The 20,669-nt window shown below is 30.4% G+C and overlaps 3 protein-coding genes and 1 pseudogene across 3 annotated transcripts; 2 read left to right on the forward strand and 2 right to left on the reverse strand.

The window, feature by feature from the left end:
• Positions 1 to 246: 246 nt before the first annotated feature.
• On the forward strand, positions 247 to 1,709 carry LOC112734527 (polygalacturonase inhibitor 2). Its single transcript, XM_025783878.3, has one exon. It carries the CDS (start codon positions 488 to 490, stop codon positions 1,514 to 1,516), a length of 1,029 nt encoding a protein of 342 aa, XP_025639663.1. The 5' UTR covers positions 247 to 487; the 3' UTR covers positions 1,517 to 1,709.
• Positions 1,710 to 2,635: 926 nt separating this feature from the next.
• LOC112734533 (alpha N-terminal protein methyltransferase 1) lies at positions 2,636 to 6,874 on the reverse strand. Its single transcript, XM_025783880.3, has 8 exons — positions 6,200 to 6,874; positions 5,881 to 6,025; positions 5,700 to 5,758; positions 5,101 to 5,220; positions 4,822 to 4,923; positions 4,113 to 4,167; positions 3,505 to 3,602; positions 2,636 to 2,920 (listed from the first exon to the last, which is right to left on the reverse strand). The coding sequence occupies exons 1-8, from the start codon at positions 6,464 to 6,466 to the stop codon at positions 2,795 to 2,797; spliced, it is 972 nt and encodes a 323-aa protein (XP_025639665.1). The 5' UTR covers positions 6,467 to 6,874; the 3' UTR covers positions 2,636 to 2,794.
• LOC112734532 (probable serine/threonine-protein kinase At1g01540) lies at positions 6,874 to 8,831 on the reverse strand (annotated as a pseudogene).
• Positions 8,832 to 16,628: 7,797 nt separating this feature from the next.
• On the forward strand, positions 16,629 to 19,506 carry LOC112734534 (ent-kaurenoic acid oxidase 2). The gene is made up of 6 exons (XM_025783881.2): positions 16,629 to 16,954; positions 17,752 to 18,229; positions 18,321 to 18,753; positions 18,881 to 18,987; positions 19,079 to 19,197; positions 19,294 to 19,506. The coding sequence occupies exons 1-6, from the start codon at positions 16,716 to 16,718 to the stop codon at positions 19,397 to 19,399; spliced, it is 1,482 nt and encodes a 493-aa protein (XP_025639666.1). The 5' UTR covers positions 16,629 to 16,715; the 3' UTR covers positions 19,400 to 19,506.
• Positions 19,507 to 20,669: the final 1,163 nt, after the last annotated feature.

Raw genomic sequence — 20,669 nt, forward strand, 5'->3', positions numbered from 1 at the left:
CAAATCATTAGTCGATCAATTTTTGGCCTTTCTTGGCCACCAAATTCTTGGCCATTACCCTAATTAATAATATGATTTTATGTTTAAACACAATCAATCATATGAATTAACTCTTACGTAGGTTCATGATTATAAAAAGAGTTATGATGATGGCTTATTGAGGGACAGATCAGACTGGTACAATTTCAACCACTTGGAACGGGCCATAGCCGCAACATCCATCTATTCCACAGAGACGTATATATATCAATAACTAGCTCCTTTATTGTAAAGCATTTTCATATTCATTCATTTTAACATCTTTGAATCTCAATTTGCTGTGATCCCTATTTTCAATTAATACCTAATAAAGTCTTATTTCATCTTTAAATTAAGTTGACTGTTTATTTTTAACGAAAAAATGAAAAAACAACTCGATCAACAATCTATATAAAGGGACAGTATCTCATGCATTCTACTCAACCCAAACAAAAACAAAACAAGTCGCATGCACATTAACATGAACATGGGAATCACCATGAAGCAGCTACTAGTCTTAGCCATAACCACATGTGTGCTCACATATCCAGCGCTCGCCGCCGATAAATGCAACCCTCAAGACAAGGCGGCCCTCCTCCGGATCAAGAGCCAACTAGGCAACCCCTCTGATCTCTCCACCTGGAACGCCTCCACTGACTGCTGTGGTGGCTGGAAGGGTGTCTCCTGCGACACCGACACCCAAACCTACCGCGTCAACAATCTGGACCTCACCGGCATCACCCTTCAAAAGGCCACATCCATCCCTCCCTCCATCGGAGACCTCCCGTCCCTCAACTTCCTCACTCTCTCCCAAATCACCAACCTCGCCGGCACCATCCCCAATACCCTCACAAAACTCACCAAGCTCCGCTACCTCTACATAAGCCACACCAGCGTCTCCGGCACCATCCCTGATTTCCTCTCCTCCATCAAAACCCTCGTCACCCTCGACTTCTCCTACAACAAGCTCTCCGGCGCTCTCCCAGCTTCACTCTCTTCACTCCCCAACCTCGTCGGGATCACGTTCGACGGGAACTCTCTCTCCGGACAGATCCCGTCGTCGTACGGGTCGTTCTCGAGTCAGTTCACTTCGATGACGCTGTCTCAGAACAAACTCTCCGGAGTGATTCCGACGTCACTTTCGAATCTAAACCTGGCAATCGTGGACCTGTCAGGGAACTCTCTGGTGGGTGACGCTTCGGTGCTGTTCGGTGCGAAGAAGAACACGCAGAAGATCGCGCTAGCGAAGAACGGGTTCGCTTTCGATATTGGAAAGGTAGGGTTTTCTTCGAACTTGAACACGCTTGATCTGAGGAACAACGGCATCTCCGGGACACTGCCACAGAGCTTGACTCAGCTCAAGTTCTTGAAGAGGTTTAACGTGAGTTACAACAGTCTTTGCGGTCAGATACCTCAGGGCGGGAACTTGCAGAGATTCGATGCTTATGCGTATGCTGGTAACAAGTGCTTGTGCGGCTCTCCTCTTCCCAGCTGCTAAAAAACTCAATGGATTCTTCATCTCTCGCTCTCTGCTCAATGTTCAGTTAGTTTATGTTGTTCTGCCGACATTGGGGTGCTGGATGAAGTATTTGTCGTACTTTATAGTTCCACGTCCTTTTCATGGCAAATAAATTAATAAATAATAAATAAATCATCTGTGCTTGACATAGGGAAATAATATTTATATTCAAGATTTGAGACATTAAATAATATCCATTTTAGTATATAAATTAGATCAAGTGTGATCTACGATTACGATGCAACATGATAGACTAAGCCATAACAAATGTATGGTTTTACAAGAGAAGTGCTAAGGACCAGTAACTTTTGTAATTTGTAGTCATCAAATAATCATCAATAATGATTTTAATGGTATGAAATTGGTGTGAGATTTCATCCAATAACTCACTTTTTCTTGATGGTTACATACTGGCCAAATTTAAAAAAGCTGCTGGTTCCTAGACTTTTCCGTTTTATAATTTATATAGCAAAAAAAGTACATGTTATCGCTCTAACTAATTGATACGATAATAAATGATTCTGCAACAAATCCCGGATAAATATTATGGAAAGAATGTGTGTGTTGCATATAATTTGTGTCATAAATAATTTTAGTTTGCTCAGATATATGATCCTATCTGATTAATTTGATGTGTTTTGTTTTTGTTTTCTTTCTTATTTGTTTAGTACAAAAAAAATTAAGAGGAATGTTAGAGACTAACAACATTTAAAATTTATAGTCATCAAATAGCTATTAATGAGGCTTTTAATGGTATGAGATTAATGTGAGATTTCATTCAATGACTCACTCTTTTTTAATGGTTACATACTAGCCAAATTTTTCCAAAAATTAATTTGAGTCCATTGTTATAAGCATTTGTTGAGCAAGTGTCCATTGCAGAGTTGCGAAAGCAAACACAAAATCTTTTAAAGGGGCCCCACGAGAGTCCTTTTCTTCCGTTGGTACTCATTTAATCATTTTGACTTATGAGGATAACCGAGTGATATCACTCACACCGGAGTTCCGAGCAAAATGTTACAATCTTATAGGTAGCTTAAAAGAGGAAATCACCTCACTAGAAATCTTCGGGACCTATCGGCTAGCAGATGCTAGATATGCCAAAAAATTTGCATTTCACATTACAATTATACAAGCTTACTTACTGTTAAAATGATGACAGGCATAGAAAAACAAACTAATACCTATTCTAAGATAATAATAAGAGTATTATAATAGTATAACATGGATATCATATCATATCAAACAAGTTAGTCATCACTTGATGATCCTGGGCCTATTAGCTTGTGACTTAGATCTGGTGCGGTTAACCTTCTTTGGAACATCTGTGGTTAATGCATACATCTTCACAGCGAACAATTCCTCCGGGAATCCTCTCTGATCCTGTTACAATTAAAAGCAGATAAGAGACTCTAACGATAAGGCTCCAACCTTATTTTTATATAAATACGTGTCCACGAGAAATAAATAATATTAAATGACGACAGGACGTGGCTTGACATAGTGGAAAAGTGCATAACTAATTAAGAAAATCAGCATCTGGAAATAAATACCTTGCAAGGTTGAACTATGACATATTGACAGCTTGAAATATGATACTTTTGTTCTAAGAGATAGGCCAGGAGTTTCTCAAAGATTTGGAGGCCAACACAGAATATTATATGTTAATCGTGTCTCCACTAAGGGGAAGTAGAGAAGACCAAGTGGATAAAGGATTAAAGAAAAACATCTTGGTTTATTGACCTTTTTGGCACAGACGTGTTAAATTAAAAAACCTCTAAAGGCTACTTATTATTAAGTTATAATGGTCATCAAACATAATTGAAAAATAATAATATATCTAGGAAGCATTGGTCTAGTTTATCTCCAATCTCTAATATAACCAAAACTGGAACATTAAAGAATACTATATCAAAAACATTATTGAGGCCGGTTGAGCCTCGGCAGGCACATTTGGTTTTGAATACCTTTGATTTGTAGACATGCAATCCACATCGAGAAAAGAGTTCCTTGAAGTACAAGTCAGATCTTGTAACGCTTCGATCTTCATTATCCAGCACAAATCCTGCAAGGAGCAAAGTAGAATCCAAGATCCAAAACAAAATGGTAAACTTTCAATTTCATGTTTCAGATAAATAAAATGACCACAGCCACTGAAATTACTAACATCATATGAAGGGTCAAATAAAGTTTGGGGAAAAATCAGAAAAAGCAACAAAAGAGAAGCTAGAAACTTCAAAGTTAGATAACCTACATTATCTCATGCAATTTTTAAATAAATATATTATGTGCTTAGAAGTGGTCAAAAACAGTTTTAACATGTAATCAATTATTCTCTTGGACTGTTCTAAGCTGTATTATATGACTTTGCCAAAAACGTCTCATCCAAAGAAAATGTGTTGTGATATGTCTTAAGTCTTAATTCGGTCAAGGTTTGGGACTTTGGATATATACTGTATTACTGTATAGATTTCAGAACAGCAAACTAAGCAAATTCTTTGTTGAATGTTATACATGAAGTAAATCATTTACTGTGAACGGAGGAAAAAAAATAAAAGCACCAACAGTAAATTACCACTTCTAGCAAGATTCTCCTTCAAGATGAACAATCCACCTGGTTTGAGGCCAACCTAAAGAGTTGTCAAAGCCATTAGCATGGAAACATGAGACAGTAGTGACAAATTTTATAACTTCATTCAGTACATGTGAGAGATAACAGATATAGTAGACATATCCTGCATACTTATGTGAATAGTGAAATTAAGAGAGTGGAAATGATTGAGTCCACAGTATTCAATTGAGACAGATATAATAACTTCAACTCAACACACATCACAAATGTACAAATTAAATGAAAGGTAAGGGTTAAGGAACACATCAAAGTTATAAACCTTCAGTCCACAATAACATTATGATAAATTACAGATGACAGAAATATACATGACAGTTTATTCTGTATCTCTGAACAAAGAAACAGAGAGACTCACTCATAGTGAATAGCTGAATACATCACATACTATTTATAAATGGTAACTAAATTCTTATTATGTTATCATCCAATGAAATATTGCAAGAATAGCTAGCTAGTACCAAGGCAAACCACATATATGATAAATGCCAACCAAAAATGACTGATGGATAAATATGTAGACTTGAGTAAATCTATAATTCTACAGAACCTTCCCTAATTCAAATTAATTGCACCAAATGTTCTCTGGAGGCACTGTAAATGCTCTGATTCCAGAATAACAAATATTAATAAAACAAAAAAGAGAACAACTTACCTTTGCCCTCTTGAAAAATGAAACAAAATCATCATCAGTTAGATGACCAATACACCATTGAATCCATATTACATCATATCTTCCAGATTCTGGTGTAAAATCCTACGACAGGAAATGCAAGAGCTGTTAAATGATGAATAAAGTAATAAATCGGCTTTGAGGCTATAAAATGTGTAGTTGGCCAACAAGGCAACAAAACATGTACTTATCTATCATGGGCACAAGGAGGGGAGTATGGGGGGAGCAATCATTAAATACCTTAAGGTGAAGTACACATACCTGAAGAGGAACACAATAAAAATTAACTGCTTTGTGAGTATCTGAATTCATATGATTTTCGGGGCCCAAAGTTTGACGTGCAGCCTCTAAGAAGTGTGATACTGGCTCAAGAAGATCAACCTGAATTTTTTTTAACAAGAGAAAATTTAGGGGGGAAATTGTTCAATTACTTTAAATATATCAAGCTTGAAAGAGTTCCAAAATGAACTTTTAAAAAATCTATATTTTATCAGTAAAAAAGTTATAGACACATGACATCTGTAAGAGAGGCGCAGTCAAGCAGATATGCTAGGCATATAGATTAAAACAAAATAAGTAAAACCTAAACTGCATTACTCATGTGCCAAAAGCACAAAATTAAATTAGGAAAAGATGAGGAGAGGAAGAAGGGGGAAAATAGCCACAGACATTGGCAATTTTAGGCCATGGATATCAGTAACATCAAACTAAAAAGGACATATGCTCCAACTAATTGTAGCACCAATAACAATAAGTTTAAATATGCATCAGTTGATGGATTACAAAAGAACACAAGTTGCTACAGCTAGAATCAGACACAGTATATAAATGCAATGCAAGGATGAAAAAGTCTGACAGACCTCATTGAAGTGTCTTATTAACAGATTTTTTGTAATTCTGCCAATGCCAGAACCGCAATCTGGAATTCAATATATTGCTTATTAGATCTCCCATGAATAAAAAATTCAACATTTAAAGCAGTTATACATTCCATGAAAGCAGGTCTCCTTCCCTAACACACTAAAAAGGAGGAGTGAGTACCAAGAGCAACAAGTGGTTGGTGTCTAGCATCAGCTGGAAAACGTTCAGACAAAATAATCTTCAAAAACTCCTCACTGCATTTGATATCAGGTTCGTTCACATTTGCAAACCCTCCCAATACCCCATCCATGGATGCCTCAACACCCTGCTCACACAATCCAGACAAAGCATAAAAATAAAAACAAAAAATCACTACAAGCACTCAACACTATCCAATAATAGTTCATTCATAACCTTCCCATGATAAACCCAGTAATAAAAAAGCATAAAGGAATTGAATTTAGCTGAGATATCATAGAAGGGAATGGAGGAAGCGTACCTCCCAATAGGAGACGCCGTTACGGTACCAAAGGGTCTTCTTGTTGGGGTCACCGGCTTGCTCGGTCCACATCTCGTCGGGGCTCTTGAATTCACGGCCATCGGAATCTAAGCCGGCGGCGTCCATGCACCTAATTCGACGGTTTGGAGGGAAAGACACAGAACAACGATGACTACTACCACTACTCAGACTCACACAAGTGCGAAGGAACCCAATAACAGAGCATTCTCTATTACTAAAAGCCCAATTTGCTTTCATAACCTTCATCCAAATCACTCACACTTTAGTTTTATCAACCCAACAAAAAGCAAATAAAATAAAATAATTGATGTCCTATTCAGTGGAAATATCTCAAAAGTTATATACAACTAAGAGGTTTTTGTAATAACAGTTGACAGATTAAAAAAGGACTTAAATTTAAGCTTTTGTTAAATAAATTTTAGGTCTTTCTCATGGTTTCATACGCTTCTGTTTTACAAGAGTTTATTTCATACATAAAATACACAAGGATTAGATATAAAATTATCTCTAAGAGTGTGTGTATTATTTATACACCTAGATATTGACATGCAAAAAGGAACCGAGAAGAAATATTAGACATACAATATCATTTCTATATTTCTAATGCTAGTTTGAATTTATCTCTACATAGATAGAAGTATATATTTAACAAGTTATGTCTTGTGTCCCTTAAATCTATGGCCTCCATGGGATCTTGTTATTGTATGATTTGCAGATGGCAAAACACGGGTAGCCTTGTAGGCTCTGGCAATGCTATTAGATATGAAGGCCAAGCTCGGTTGCTCACTGTTTGATTGGTCTATGCACATTAATCCAAGGGATACAGCCTGTTTAACTTGATGAAAACTAGTTTCACCTAGTTCCATTCTCTCATCAATCATCTGTTGCAACTCTTCAGGATCAACACTTCTCATATACTTAATGAACCCACTTGCATCCCTTTCAAACTCTTCTTGACCCTTCCTATTTAGTATCACTTGCAGCATGAATACACCAAACTTGCATATATCTAAACCAAATAGAATAAATACTGATTAGTGATTACTAGACAAGCCATAAAAACAGTACTATAACAATAATAATAATCAAAGGGGAAGAAAATAAGAAATTATGATTGTGTATGGTAATTGTTTATTAATCTTACTTCTTGTAGTACTAATGTTATGATCTACAACTTTGAACCTTGAAATTAATGGTTCCAAATCTTGAGTCAATAGAACACTACTTGTGTTGAGAACATAGTCAACTTGAGGCCATTCCTCCTGCAGATACTGCATGCATTCTACAACTCCCATTAACACTTTGACTCTATGACTCCATGGTGGTGGAGCAGACTCTGATAATAACCACATTTCAACATTCTCCTTTCTTGTCCATTCTGTGATAACAGCCCTGAATTTTCTGCTCTTACACCACCCTAGAACCCTAACAAGGTTCTTGTGGTCTAACTCAGAGAGCACCTTGCATTCTTCAACAAATTTACGATATCTCTCCCTTGATATCTCATCCCAATACATCTCAATTTTCACTTGTGTGCCGTCTCTCAAGACCCCTTTGTAGATGTGAACAACATCACTCTTCCCTACTAAATTCTTGCTTGAAAAACCAGATGTCGCCGCGTTTAGAATTGCAGGTGTGAAGGTCCTTCTTCTTTGAAGTTTTCTCGGAAGAAAATCAGGCCTTTGAAAACAAAGCCATGCTAAGAAAATCACCATCAGAATGACAAGGATGGGAAAACCAACCAATAAGATCACAACCTTCAATGTGAAGAACCTTCTGTGATCCAAGAGTGCACCAGAATGAAGAAAACTTGAAGAATTAAACCTTTTGAAGAACTGTGAATCAGATAGTTCTTCACTCTCAGAGAAGCAGTTATAGGATAGGTTAAGGAAAGTAAGGTTGGTGAGAGGAGTGAAACTCTGAATTGGAATATCACCAGAAAACTCATTGATGCTTAAATCAAGAGCATGTATTTGAGTGCAATGAAGAACATCAATAGGAAAATTCCCCTTCAAAGAGTTGTTTGACACATCAATGGAAACTATGGTTAGGGGGCAATACCTCCAGAAGAATTCAAATGACAAGTAAAGAGGTGCAATGTTTGGACGGTTTCTAAGATCAACTTTGGGAAGGATTCTATGCAATTGGGGTTCTTTGATTCATTGCAGAGATGGCTAGCAACAATGGTGTATTTGAATATTTCGTCAAAGTTCATGGGAGAGGAACTGCAGTACCTAAGCGAAGGGTTATTGAGACAGTTTGTCATGATTGTGGAGTTAAATTCTGGAGGTGGATGCAAGTTTTTTAGGTCTTCTAACACTGTTCCACATAGTGTCATGGAGCATAACCATAACCATGATAGAATATAGAAGTAGCAAGTTGCAGAAATGGTAGCCATGAATGAGTTCAATCTTTTTTTTTTTTTCTTTTCAGTTTAACAATTATTACTCAATTAACGTCCTAATAACGGTTGGCAAAGAAAACTGAACTGTAAACAGGGGAATTTCATGGGAACCAAAAGAAGAAACATTTATTAGTAATTAGTAGGAAAATAAAAAGAATAAACAACGGAAGAATGAGTAAAATCCTACTTCCCCTTGTGTTGCGAAAAAGTTTGGGAGAGACTTTGGGAACATAGGGATTCATAATTATCTTTTTATTTTTCAGTGCATTTATTTATTATTTTTTAATTATTACTAAAATAAATAAATAATTTTAGATATAATAAATATGAATAAAACTCTAGGGTAAAAAATTTTGATATGAAAATAAAATGAGTGATATATTTTAATATGGTAATTTTTGGTGTTTTTTAAAATTGTGGGAGTACACAAATCGGACCCTCCGATTTGTGTTTAAAAAGTTAAAAAAATTCAGAGTACACAAAGTATTAAAAAATTTGAAAAAATTCAGAGTACACAAATCGGACCATGCGAGTTGTTTGATTTTAAAATTTTGCTTAATAAATCGCATGGTCCAGACTTGTGGTTATTATCAATTTTTGTATGAAAGGAAGAACTCGCATGGTCCGAGTTCTATTCACTGACACCACATGATTGTGAAGTACCTGTATTCCCCACATCTGAGTCCAACACCATTTTTTTTTCCATATTCAAATTAAAAAGTGAAAACTCTACAATTAAATAAAATATTTAAGTAAATATAGAGAAATTATGCTATTTGAGTAGAGATTGTAGATTGAATCTCTCTCCTAACTTAACAAATTGTTGTACACCTTATTTAAAATCAAAATACGAAATTACTTAACATTGCAGGCAGGGACGGACGTAAGGGGGCGAGTGGCGGCCTCGGCCCCCAACTTTTTTTAATAGTAATAAGTTATTATGTATACTTTAATTTTTTTTAAAAAATATTTAGTATTTAGTCTAATATAAATAAAAGTTCAATCTAATTTAAATATTAATAATTTTTAATATCTAAAAAATAAATAACAATATTAAAAAAATCTGAAAAATATATTATTACTAATATTTTTTAATTAAATAAAAATTTTTAAACCTCATAAGGTAAATTTTTTTTCTTCTTGTGGCCTTTTTTTATTCGTTTGGTATTAATTCTCTCTGTTTCAACTGCTACAATTAAGAGACCTTTTTCAACTATGAATATTGTGAAAAATAACTCAGAAACAAAATAAAAGATGAATTTCTTACTAATTGTCTTTTAATTATATTGAAAAGAAAATTGTTGAAAATGTTGACACAAATTCTATTATCGGTGAATTTTATGATACAAAGAATCGACCACTTTATTAGTAAAAAGTATACACATATTTTTTTACTTTAAAATATATTCTCTATTCGTATATTTTTATAATACATCTTATATTATATATTTTTTTTATATAATTTTTAATATTATATATGTTATTGGCCCCCATAATATCATTTCTGGATCCGTCCCTGATTGCAGGAACAAATCCAAGGGGACAAATATAGGCCTTGGCTCCCTCACTTTTTTTTTTTTTAACAAAAATTAACAATTTTAAATATATAAAAGTATTATATATTATATAATTTTATTTTTTGTCTTAAAACTAGAGTAAATAATTGTCTTATATAAATCATTAAATCATTAAACTCAAAATTGAGTAACAATCAGAAAAGTATTATTGCCAATTTTTTTTAATAAATTTTCAAATCCTCAAACCTTTAAACTATTTTTTTCCTTTTTAAATAATTTTTTCTTAATTTTCATATCTATTATCAAATAAAACATACTTTAATATTTATAATAACTAAAAAAGTTTTTATATATTATAATACATACATAAAAATAAATTATTTTAAAATTTATTTATTTTTTTATAATATTAAATTATAATATTTTAAATAAATTTATTAAAATAATTATATCTTATTCATAAATATATTTTAAATGCATATAATAAAGTTATTAGAATAACTTATTTATAGCATTTTTTAAGGTAAATAACATAAATAAACTAAATGACCTTTAATGTTTAATGTTACGTAAATATTCTAAAATAAACTAATCTATATGTATGTCCTGAATGATTCTATATAAATGAAAGAATTTACACTTTTTAGTAGTAAATTGAATCAATTAAATTCGATTTAGTAATGATTCTATATTAACATTAAAACATAAATGTCAATAAAAAATACTCTCCATTTGAATTCAAATAAAATATCTAAAAATTAAAATGAATAAGAATAAAAATCTAATTTTCGTATTTTAGTTCAAATTCCAGAAAATCTATATTTTTATAAATTTGTGAATTTAAAACAAAACAATAAATAATTTCTAAAAATTTATTAAAAAATATTTTTTGATTCATTATTAGTATTTAAAAAATCATTACCGGAACTTTTGATATTAAAAAAATTAATATAAAATATAGCCTTCTTTGACTATTATTGAAGGATTCGAGATTTCGAGATAAAAGAGAGGGTAGTAGGACCTGATAATATCCCGATTGAGGTTTGGAAGGGCCTTGGAAGAAAAGGTATCAACTGATTAACCAAGCTTTTTAATGAGATTTTAAAGTCAAAGAAGATGCTTGATAAGTGGAGAAAGAGCACCTTGGTACCTATTTACAAGAATAAGGGGATATACAAAGTTGCGAAAACTATAGAGGAATTAAGCTCATGAGCCATACCATGAATTTATGGGAAAGGGTGATAGAACGGAGGTTGAGAAAAGAGACATAAGTAACAGAGAACCAATTTAGATTTATGCCAGGCAGATCCACCACCGAAGCGATATACCTGTTAAGAAAGATGATGGAAAAGTATCGTTGTAATAAAAGGGATCTATATATGGTGTTTATTGATTTGGAAAAAGCGTACGATAGGGTGCCAAGGGAGGTCTTATGGAAGAGTCTTAGAAAAGAGGAGAGTAAGGATCGCATATTTTCGTACAATTAAAAACATGTATAATAGGGCCACAACTAGTGTGAAGACTCAAGGTGGTGTGACAGAGGAATTTTCTATTGGTATAAGATTACACTAGGGATATTCCTTAAGTTCATATCTTTTCACATTAGTCTTGGAAGTACTTATAGAGCACATTCAAGAGCCTGTGCTATGGTGCATGCTTTTTGCCAATGATAGCGTCCTTATGGGAGAGTCAAGGAAATACCCTAACAAGAAGTTGGACTTATGAAGAGAAGCTCTAGAAGTGTATGGTCTGCGCATAAGCCGTAGCAAGACGGAATATATGGAATGTAAGTTCGGTCTGAGAAGGAAAAACCCTAATATAGAGGTGAAGATTGGAGAAAACATCCTACGAAAAGTTAAAAGTTTTAAGTATATTGGGTACATTATACAGGATAATAGAGAGATTGAACATGATGTAAATCATAGAATTCAAGCAGGTTGGTCAAAATGGCGGAGTGCATCTGGTTTTATATGCGACAAAAAAGTGCCTTTAAAACTTAAAGGTAAATTCTATCGCACTGCTATAAGATCGGCTATGCTTTATGGTACGGAGTGTTGGGCGGCTAAAGGGGAGCACAAACATAAGCTGAGTGTGGCAGAGATGAAGATGTTGAGATGGATGAGTGGTCATACGCGATTGGATAAAATAAGGAACGAAGATATAACGGAGAGAGTTAGTTGGAGTAGCATCCATTGTGAAAAAGATGGTAGAATCGCATTTCAGGTGGTTTGGATATGTGAAAAGAAGACTGACAGAACACCCAGTCAGGAGGGTGGATGAGATGGAAGATGGATAAAGGGTGAAAAGCAGAGGAAGACCTAAGAAGACCATCTATGAGGTGGTCAAACGAGATCTACATGTAAACGGCCTCTCTGTAGACATGATACATGACAGAACTCAATGGTGTCGTTTGATTTATGTAGTCGACCCCACCTAGTAGGACAATACTTTGTTGTTGTTGTTGTTGTTGTTGTTGTTGTTGTTGTTGTTGTATAGCCTTCTAAGATAGCATTGGAGTTAAAACTTGAATAACGATTAGTTATACAATATAAAATAACCAACTATATTTATACGATATGTAATATAATTTGAAAAATAATTAAAATACTATATGAATTAAATTATTATTTAATTTGTGAAATTAAGTATAAAACGTATTGCTTTGACGATGTTACTTATAATTTAAACTTGAATTTTTCAAAGTATAACGTTATCAAAGTATAAGTTTTATACTTAATTTCACAACTTAAATAATAATTTAATTGATATAGTATTTTAAATTGAATCCAATTGATTCAATTTAATACTGGTACAATATATATATGCTAAATCAAATTTAATTGATTCGATTTTTTATTAAAAATGTAAATTAAATCAAATTATATAGAATCATTCAAAATATGTATATACGCTATTTTATTTTAGGATATTGGTGTAATATTAGAAGCCATTTAATTTGTTTATGTTATTTATCCATTTATTTTTATGATATGAAGTAAAAAAGTATAACTTACTGTAATAAAAATATAACTAATTAAATATATTTTATCGAATCTAAAATTGAAACAAAATTATAAGAATAACATATAGTATACGGAATAAAAATTTATTTATTCTCACTTAATAAATAAATTTGACCCCACTTTAATATTTTAAAATCTATCTCTATTTCCATAATATATAGAAAAAAGATCTCACTATTTTATAATAATATCATATTAATTATAAAAATAATTACATAATAATAATAAAATAATTAAAAATTAAGTCAGTAATTTAAATTTAAGTACTAAAAGTATAACTTTTGTATGCTCTCTAAAATTTTAATTCTCTTCTCTTGCTGTTCGTTCTTAATTTTCTGTCTTCTAGTAAGATTCATTAACTTCCTTTTTTAATTTCTTTTGATTCAATTAAAGATTTATTTTTATTTTTTTATATTTTTTAATTCATTCAATTATTTTGAATTTTATTTTGTAGTTATATTATTGTATATTTTTTTATTACATGGTTAAATATTATTGAATAATAAGATTCATTAGTAATTTAAATTTTAAAATATAGTAATATTAACTAACAACAAAGAGCAGTTAAAATGAAAAGTAAGATCCAAATATACGAATATCTATTGATGTTTCTTCTTTTGAAGTAGTTCTAGTTTTATTAGTAATAACAACATTAATTAAAAAAAATTAATTATGAATATTATAAAGAATCGATTTCATAATCTTATAAGAGATAAATTTTTAAATAATTATTTAGTAATATATATAAAAATAAAATATTTAATTGTATTAAAATGAAATAATTATTCAATCTTTTTAAAATATAAAATTTAAAAAATAAAATTCTAAGTTATGTTATTATTTAAATTATTATATAAGTATTTTAATTTATTAGTTAAATAGTTAGAAGATTAATTATATTTTATTATAATAAAATATAATTATAAAATTATTATTATATTATATATATTTTGTCTCTACTAATAAAATTTTTTGAATCCGTTACTGTTATAAGGATGAACAGAAAAAGAAAAAAAAAAAGCGTAGCAACAATAACAACAATAAAAGAACCACTATGAGAAGAAAATTCGTGAAAAAGAAGGATGAGAAAAAAGCCGGGATATAAAGTTTACGTTAGTGGGATAATTAGAACGTATATTCACGCTTTCATTAATGAAACTAATTTTTACTAGGTTTAGACCAACTTAATTGAATTTAGTGGTCAAAAAAATTATATGTATAACAAAACTGAATTATAAATATTAAGTCAAATAAAATATCCAACTTGAGTTGGTTTAGTACCAATTCACTCGTATCGGTCAACTACAAACTTTTAAACCAAGCCCAGATTTGCGAGGGATTAGATGTTATGGTCTCGGTAACATTATTCTTCTAGTGTTATTTAATTATTTCGCTTACCAAAAATAAATAAAAAATATAAATATGTACTATTACCATAAAATATATATAATATAATTTAATTTTAATGTATTGTGTAGATATTTTATATAGTCATTCAGTTGTATTCATTTTTTTAGAAGATAATTTACATAATTAATATAAAAAATAGTTATTTTGTTGATTTAGTAGTATTATATAATTAAATACACATGTAAAACTATTTGTATTGACCGTACATAAAAAAATTGATGTAAATCAAAATTAAGTATATCAAAATATGATGTAAATATTATTTTTCATTAAAAAAAATAAATAAAAAAATTATACCATTCTACATTTAAAATATATTTTATATTGAGTATTCATATTTAGTAAAAATATTTATGTATTATTGTATTAATAATAATTTGATCTAAATATTTTTTAAAATGTCTCCAAATGTTAACATATTTTGACAACTGAAATATATGTATATCTACTTAATACTTTGTATTTTCTTTGTTCTAGGCCTTTGTCCCTCTCCTATATACAAAAAAATAATATAATATATATATATATATTAATACTATTGTGTATATTAGAAATGTAAGAGTATATATATCTCTATAAATTTTGATCTTGCATTAAAATAAATTGGATTCGATTTTATCTGATAATTTTTAGATTGAATTAGAAGTATTTTAAATTTTTAAAAACCTTTGATTTTAACTATTTTTATGAGTATTTTTTATACATTATTCCTACGTTATTGTTTTAAATAATATAAATAAAATATTTAATATAAAAAAAATAATTTAATAAATAATATACTTTTTTAAATTGTTTGCTTTAATTTATGAATTTTATCACTGTTCAAAACAGATAGAATAAAAAAATATATAATAACTTAACAAATTAAATAAGATAGGTAAAATTCAATCTAATAAAATACTTTTCATTTACAGTTATACTAACTCTTGCGATGGATTTAGAGATAGCAAAAAAATATGAAAAAGAAAATGATATAACGAAGATAAGAATGAAATTTTGTGACAGACAATAAACGGCGTGTCTGTGCGTGCCAAAAAGTGACTGAGAGGTAAGGCGTGTTCTTTAATGTTGTTGGCTGAGATAGACGGTGTGATATCTACGAGGAAGACTGATCTAATGCAAGATTCACGAGATCAGTTTACATTTTCTTAGATATTTTATACCTTCTCTCACCGTATATACATGGTATTCTATAATAATTTTTTACTCGTCTTCTTTTATTCTTCCAAACGTTTAAATTCTTATTCTGTATAAACAGATTTTTGTTAACATAAATTTTAAATACACATTTAAGGAGTACTTACAAAAATATTATACTTTTTTTAAAAATATAATTTTTTATATTTTTAATACATAATTTTTTTTTCAAATTTTCTATTGTTATAATTAAAATGTACTCTTAGAGTATAAAATAGTTAAACCATATAATATTCTATTTTATACATATATAATAGAAGTATATAGAATCGAATTTGATAACCTTAAAATTATAATTAATTTTATATTTTATATTATATATTTATATTAAAAAATTTAATCTCAACAATATTTATATTAATAATATGTAATCATTTTAATAAATTAAATTAATATAAAAAATGATCCCATTGAAATATTAGTATATATATACAAGCAAAAAAAACCCTTAAATAGGTACCATTATAATATTGAGACTTTGACCATTTTTTTTAACTTTAACTAATAAAAATATATTAAATATTAAATAAGTATATATCATAAATTAAATTTTATACATGAATATATTTGTTAGGAGGACACCAACCATCAGATAATTTTTTAATTTTTATATTAAAAAAATTAAAAGATAACACAAGGTCAAATGATGAAAACAATAGTTCATCTCATGTATTATCTATCAATCCCCCAAGAATAACTGATTTTAAGACATTTAATGTAATTAAAATTTTCAATAAATTTCCTTCCCATTAATTTGACCAATGCACTCAAGCATTAATTAAAACCAACCAAATGAAGATAATTTCTCTACGTCTCTCTGTCTCTTGCCTTATAAATAACACCACAATTCATTTGAGGACAGATAACTTAATTTGGCACATTAATCAAGTTAGTGTTAATATTGTGGGAATAGTTGAGTGCTATCATAGAGTGAATAAGCTAAGATGGTGGTGTTGGGTCTTTCTGCTGGTGTGGTTACAGCCCTGCTGGGTGTAGTTTTGGTGGTAACTTTGATTGTAAAGAATGTGAACTGGTTTTTTTACGAAGCTAAGTTGGGAGCGAAGAAGCGCAGTCTTCTTCCTCCGGGTGACTTGGGTTTACCTTTTGTTGGTAATATGTGGTCTTTCCTCTCTGCTTATAAATCTCCCAATCCTGAAACTTTTATCAACTCATTCTACTCCAGGTATATTTTTTACTATATATCCATAATTAATTTCTCTAGTTAGTCCTTGTAAATAATAATAAAATCAGTTGCATGGAACTTTTTTAGCTTAGATTAAACTTCATATTCATATACTGAATGGATGAAGGTGTTATATATTGGTAATGTCAAATCAATAAAACTAGACATGCATGTTATACTATATGAATATTCCAAACAAATTTATACCGATCAGTATTTATTTCAATAATAATCATTGTAACTACCAATATTGGAAGAGTACATACAATAACATTATTATATTTAGTTGCTTAATTCCTTTCTTTCTTCGGTTTATTAGTTTACAGTTTCATTGACTTTTAGTTATTTTCTTAATATTATATTATTTTAAATGAAAAATCTCTTTCTTTTATCAAGGATATATATTTTTTTTATGACTTGAAGTTGCACTCCTTATTAGTAACTTTCTATGACATGCAAGCTAATAATTTTTAAAATAGGTATCCAATTTTTTAAATTTTTTATTTGCCACTTGGTTCATAAACCGTTTTAAAAAAATGTGTGTTTGTTTGGTGAAACCATTTCATAAGAAATTCATATTTTTTTATTAAATTAAGCTCTTGCTAATAAGCACTTAGAAGATAGAGAATATTAAGATAAAGATAAAATTACTTATATTCATGGTAGTTCATATTATCTTGTTTTACATTTTTCCCTTTACAACGATATCAGTTCATGTTTATAATTCTCCCATAAGCTATAAATGAAAAAATATAAAATTTGACCGTTGATCGGGGACTATGTTTGTTTTGATTTAGGTATGGGAAAACTGGAATGTACAAGTCTCTAATGTTCGGAAGCCCAGGGATCATTGTTACAACACCGGAATTGAGCAGAAAGATTCTGACAGATGATGAAAACTTCAAGCTTGGGTGGCCTCGTTCAACGATTGAGCTTGTTGGAGAGAAATCTTTCATTGCAATGGGCGATGAAGATCACAAGCGTCTTAGGCGTTTGACTTCTGCTTCAATCAATGGCTTGGAACCACTTTCCATGTACTTGGCTTTCATGGACGAACTCATGAAAAACGAATTGGAAAAATGGTCCAAGATGGGTCAAATTGAGTTGTTGACTGAACTCAGAAGGCTTACCTTTAAGATCATCATCCACATTTTCCTTGGCGCCTCCAGCACTTCTGTTATGGAAGCTTTGGAAAAGGAATACACTAAGCTCAACTATGGCATGAGAGCTTTGCGCATTGATCTTCCCGGTTTTGCATTCCACAAAGCCTTCAAGGTGGATTCAGGATGCTGTTCATTTTAAATAGAATCTTTTATGTTATATTAGACACATGTGACTAATTATATATATGATCTGTGATATTCAGGCTAGAAAGAATCTGGTTAGCATATTTCAAAGTGTTGTGAATGAGAGGAGAAAGGAGAAGTTAGAAAATCCAAACAAAACAGCAAAAGATATGTTGGATCAATTGATTGATGCTGAAGACGAGAACGGTAGGAAATTGGCTGATGATGAAGTGATTGACATTATGATAATGTATTTGAATGCTGGACATGAATCTTCTGGACACACTACCATGTGGGCTACTTTGATTCTTCAACAGCACCCTCAGTATTTCCAAAAGGCTAAGCAAGAACAGGAAGAGATAGTGAAGCGGAGGCCACCAAATCAGAAGGGTATGACAATGAAGGAATATAGGCAGATGGATTTCCTCTCAAAGGCAATTGATGAAACTATGCGCTATATTACCTTCTCTTTAATGACATTCCGGGAGGCAAAGCGTGATGTCAAACTGAATGGTTAGTCCCAATTGTTTTTTGTAAATTTTTCTTTTTTTTTTGTTCTAATTGTTATTAGTATTGTGTAGATAATTGTAAGAATGATGAAGAGTGATGAATTTGTTTCATTTTGATACATATGGTGTAGGTTTTCTTATTCCCGAAGGTTGGAAGGTTTTTGTTTGGTATAGGGCTATTCACCAAGACCCTCAGGTTTATCCTAATCCAAGGATATTTGATCCTTCAAGATTTGATGTAAGTAGTATATAGTAGTATCCTTTATAATATTTTTGTACATCCGATGGTCAAATATGATTTAAATTTGTTATTTTTGTTTGATATATAGGCCCCCCGCAAGGCTGGTGAGTTTCTGCCATTTGGGTTGGGAACCAGATTGTGCCCTGGGAATGAGCTTGCCAAATTGGAAATCACAGTGTTTCTTCATCACTTTCTGCTGAACTACAAGTAAATGTTTTATCTTCACAATTGTTATTGTTATCGCTACATACTTTAATTGATGATGTAACCAATAATATTGTTTTTTTTTTTTTGTGGCCACAGGCTTGAGCATACAAATCCAAATGCTCCCATAATGTTCCTTCCTCATACAAGGCCCGTGGACAATTGCTTGGCTAGAGTTGTCAGACTTACCCCTTATTCCAATTAGCTATGAAGGGATCATTATATATATGCTATGTTATGTTTTTCTTTTCCTTTTCGTTTCGGTCGGACTCCTGAAATAAAGAAGTTTCGTAACCATAAATCAGCATCAAACACTGTCTCAATTTAGTCACCAAAAACACTGTCTCAATTCAAACCCAATTCGTAAACTCAATTTACATTTTAATTTAACAAATAATACTAAATTGACCAACACTCACAATTATAATTAATTTTTATTAATTAAACACATAAAATATGTGTAAATTATTTGTAATTAATCAATAAAATTTTTTGACATTCTTAAATAAAAAACTTGTAATTTTAAAAACGAAATTTCCTATTTTTATATGAAATTAAAATCAACGAAAAACTTTGAAGAAATTTTTTATCCGAACTGATAAAGGAAGAAGTGTCAAAAATTATTTATGCCTCCTAAAATTCTAGTTGACTGAATTCAAGGAACAAAAAACTTACATTTTTTACTGATCAAAAATGACCCCAATACATAGAAAAAGAGAATACAAACACTGTTATTAATTAAATTTTTAATTAAAATTACAAATCTCAAAAAATCTAAGCAAAGAGATCAAAGGGAGTCATGATTTCCTCCCTCACCCACGGTCTCTCTCTTTCTTTCTTTACGGTTCGATGAAGAAATAAAGGCAATGATGAATAATGGAATGAAAGGTGATCATGTGTCATTAGTGCTTTGCATATATAAAGGAAATGTGGCATTGGTTTATATATATATATATATATAAATTTCATTTTCTTTTCTTTTGTTCCTTCAGAAGGCTTCGGCCATAATAATAATAATAATAATAATAATAATAATAATAATAATAACAACGATAATAATAATAATGATTATAATAATGATAATAATAATAATAATAGTAGGAATAATAATAATAACAATAAAAATTAATTTTTATTTTATTAAATTATTTTTGTTAAAAATATTTTTTTTAAATTATATTTTAATATAATATATTAACTCTTAAATAACTAATTATTTAATTTTAAAAAATTTGGGTTTTACATAAATTAATTTTATTAAAAATAAAATTTTTTTATTTATGAGATATTTAATATATATAGTATCATGTATATATTATGATGACATTTTAATTATTATGTGAGTGATTATTATTATTATTATTAGTTATTTGTTTGTTTTATTACGTTAGTAAATAATATTTAGACTAAAAGAGAAAAAATATAATTAAAATTTTTTAGTTTGTTTAAAAGATCTCTTGTAAGCATATCTAACT

Source organism: Arachis hypogaea, chromosome 3 (assembly GCF_003086295.3).
Source record: "Arachis hypogaea cultivar Tifrunner chromosome 3, arahy.Tifrunner.gnm2.J5K5, whole genome shotgun sequence".
NCBI lineage: Eukaryota > Viridiplantae > Streptophyta > Magnoliopsida > Fabales > Fabaceae > Arachis > Arachis hypogaea.

Bases quoted from the DNA above. Each gene is read 5' to 3' on its own strand.
- LOC112734527 (XM_025783878.3), top strand. From the start codon at position 488: ATGCACATTAACATGAACATGGGAATCACCATGAAGCAGCTACTAGTC.
- LOC112734533 (XM_025783880.3), bottom strand. From the start codon at position 6,466: ATGAAGGTTATGAAAGCAAATTGGGCTTTTAGTAATAGAGAATGCTCT. The intron at 5,759-5,880 runs GTACTCACTCCT...ATTGAATTCCAG, and splicing joins CCAACCACTTGTTGCTCTTG to ATTGCGGTTCTGGCATTGGC. The intron at 2,921-3,504 runs GTATTCAAAACC...TAATTGTAACAG, and splicing joins TGCATGTCTACAAATCAAAG to GATCAGAGAGGATTCCCGGA.
- LOC112734534 (XM_025783881.2), top strand. From the start codon at position 16,716: ATGGTGGTGTTGGGTCTTTCTGCTGGTGTGGTTACAGCCCTGCTGGGT. The intron at 18,230-18,320 runs GTGGATTCAGGA...TGTGATATTCAG, and splicing joins CATTCCACAAAGCCTTCAAG to GCTAGAAAGAATCTGGTTAG. The intron at 18,988-19,078 runs GTAAGTAGTATA...TTTGATATATAG, and splicing joins TTGATCCTTCAAGATTTGAT to GCCCCCCGCAAGGCTGGTGA.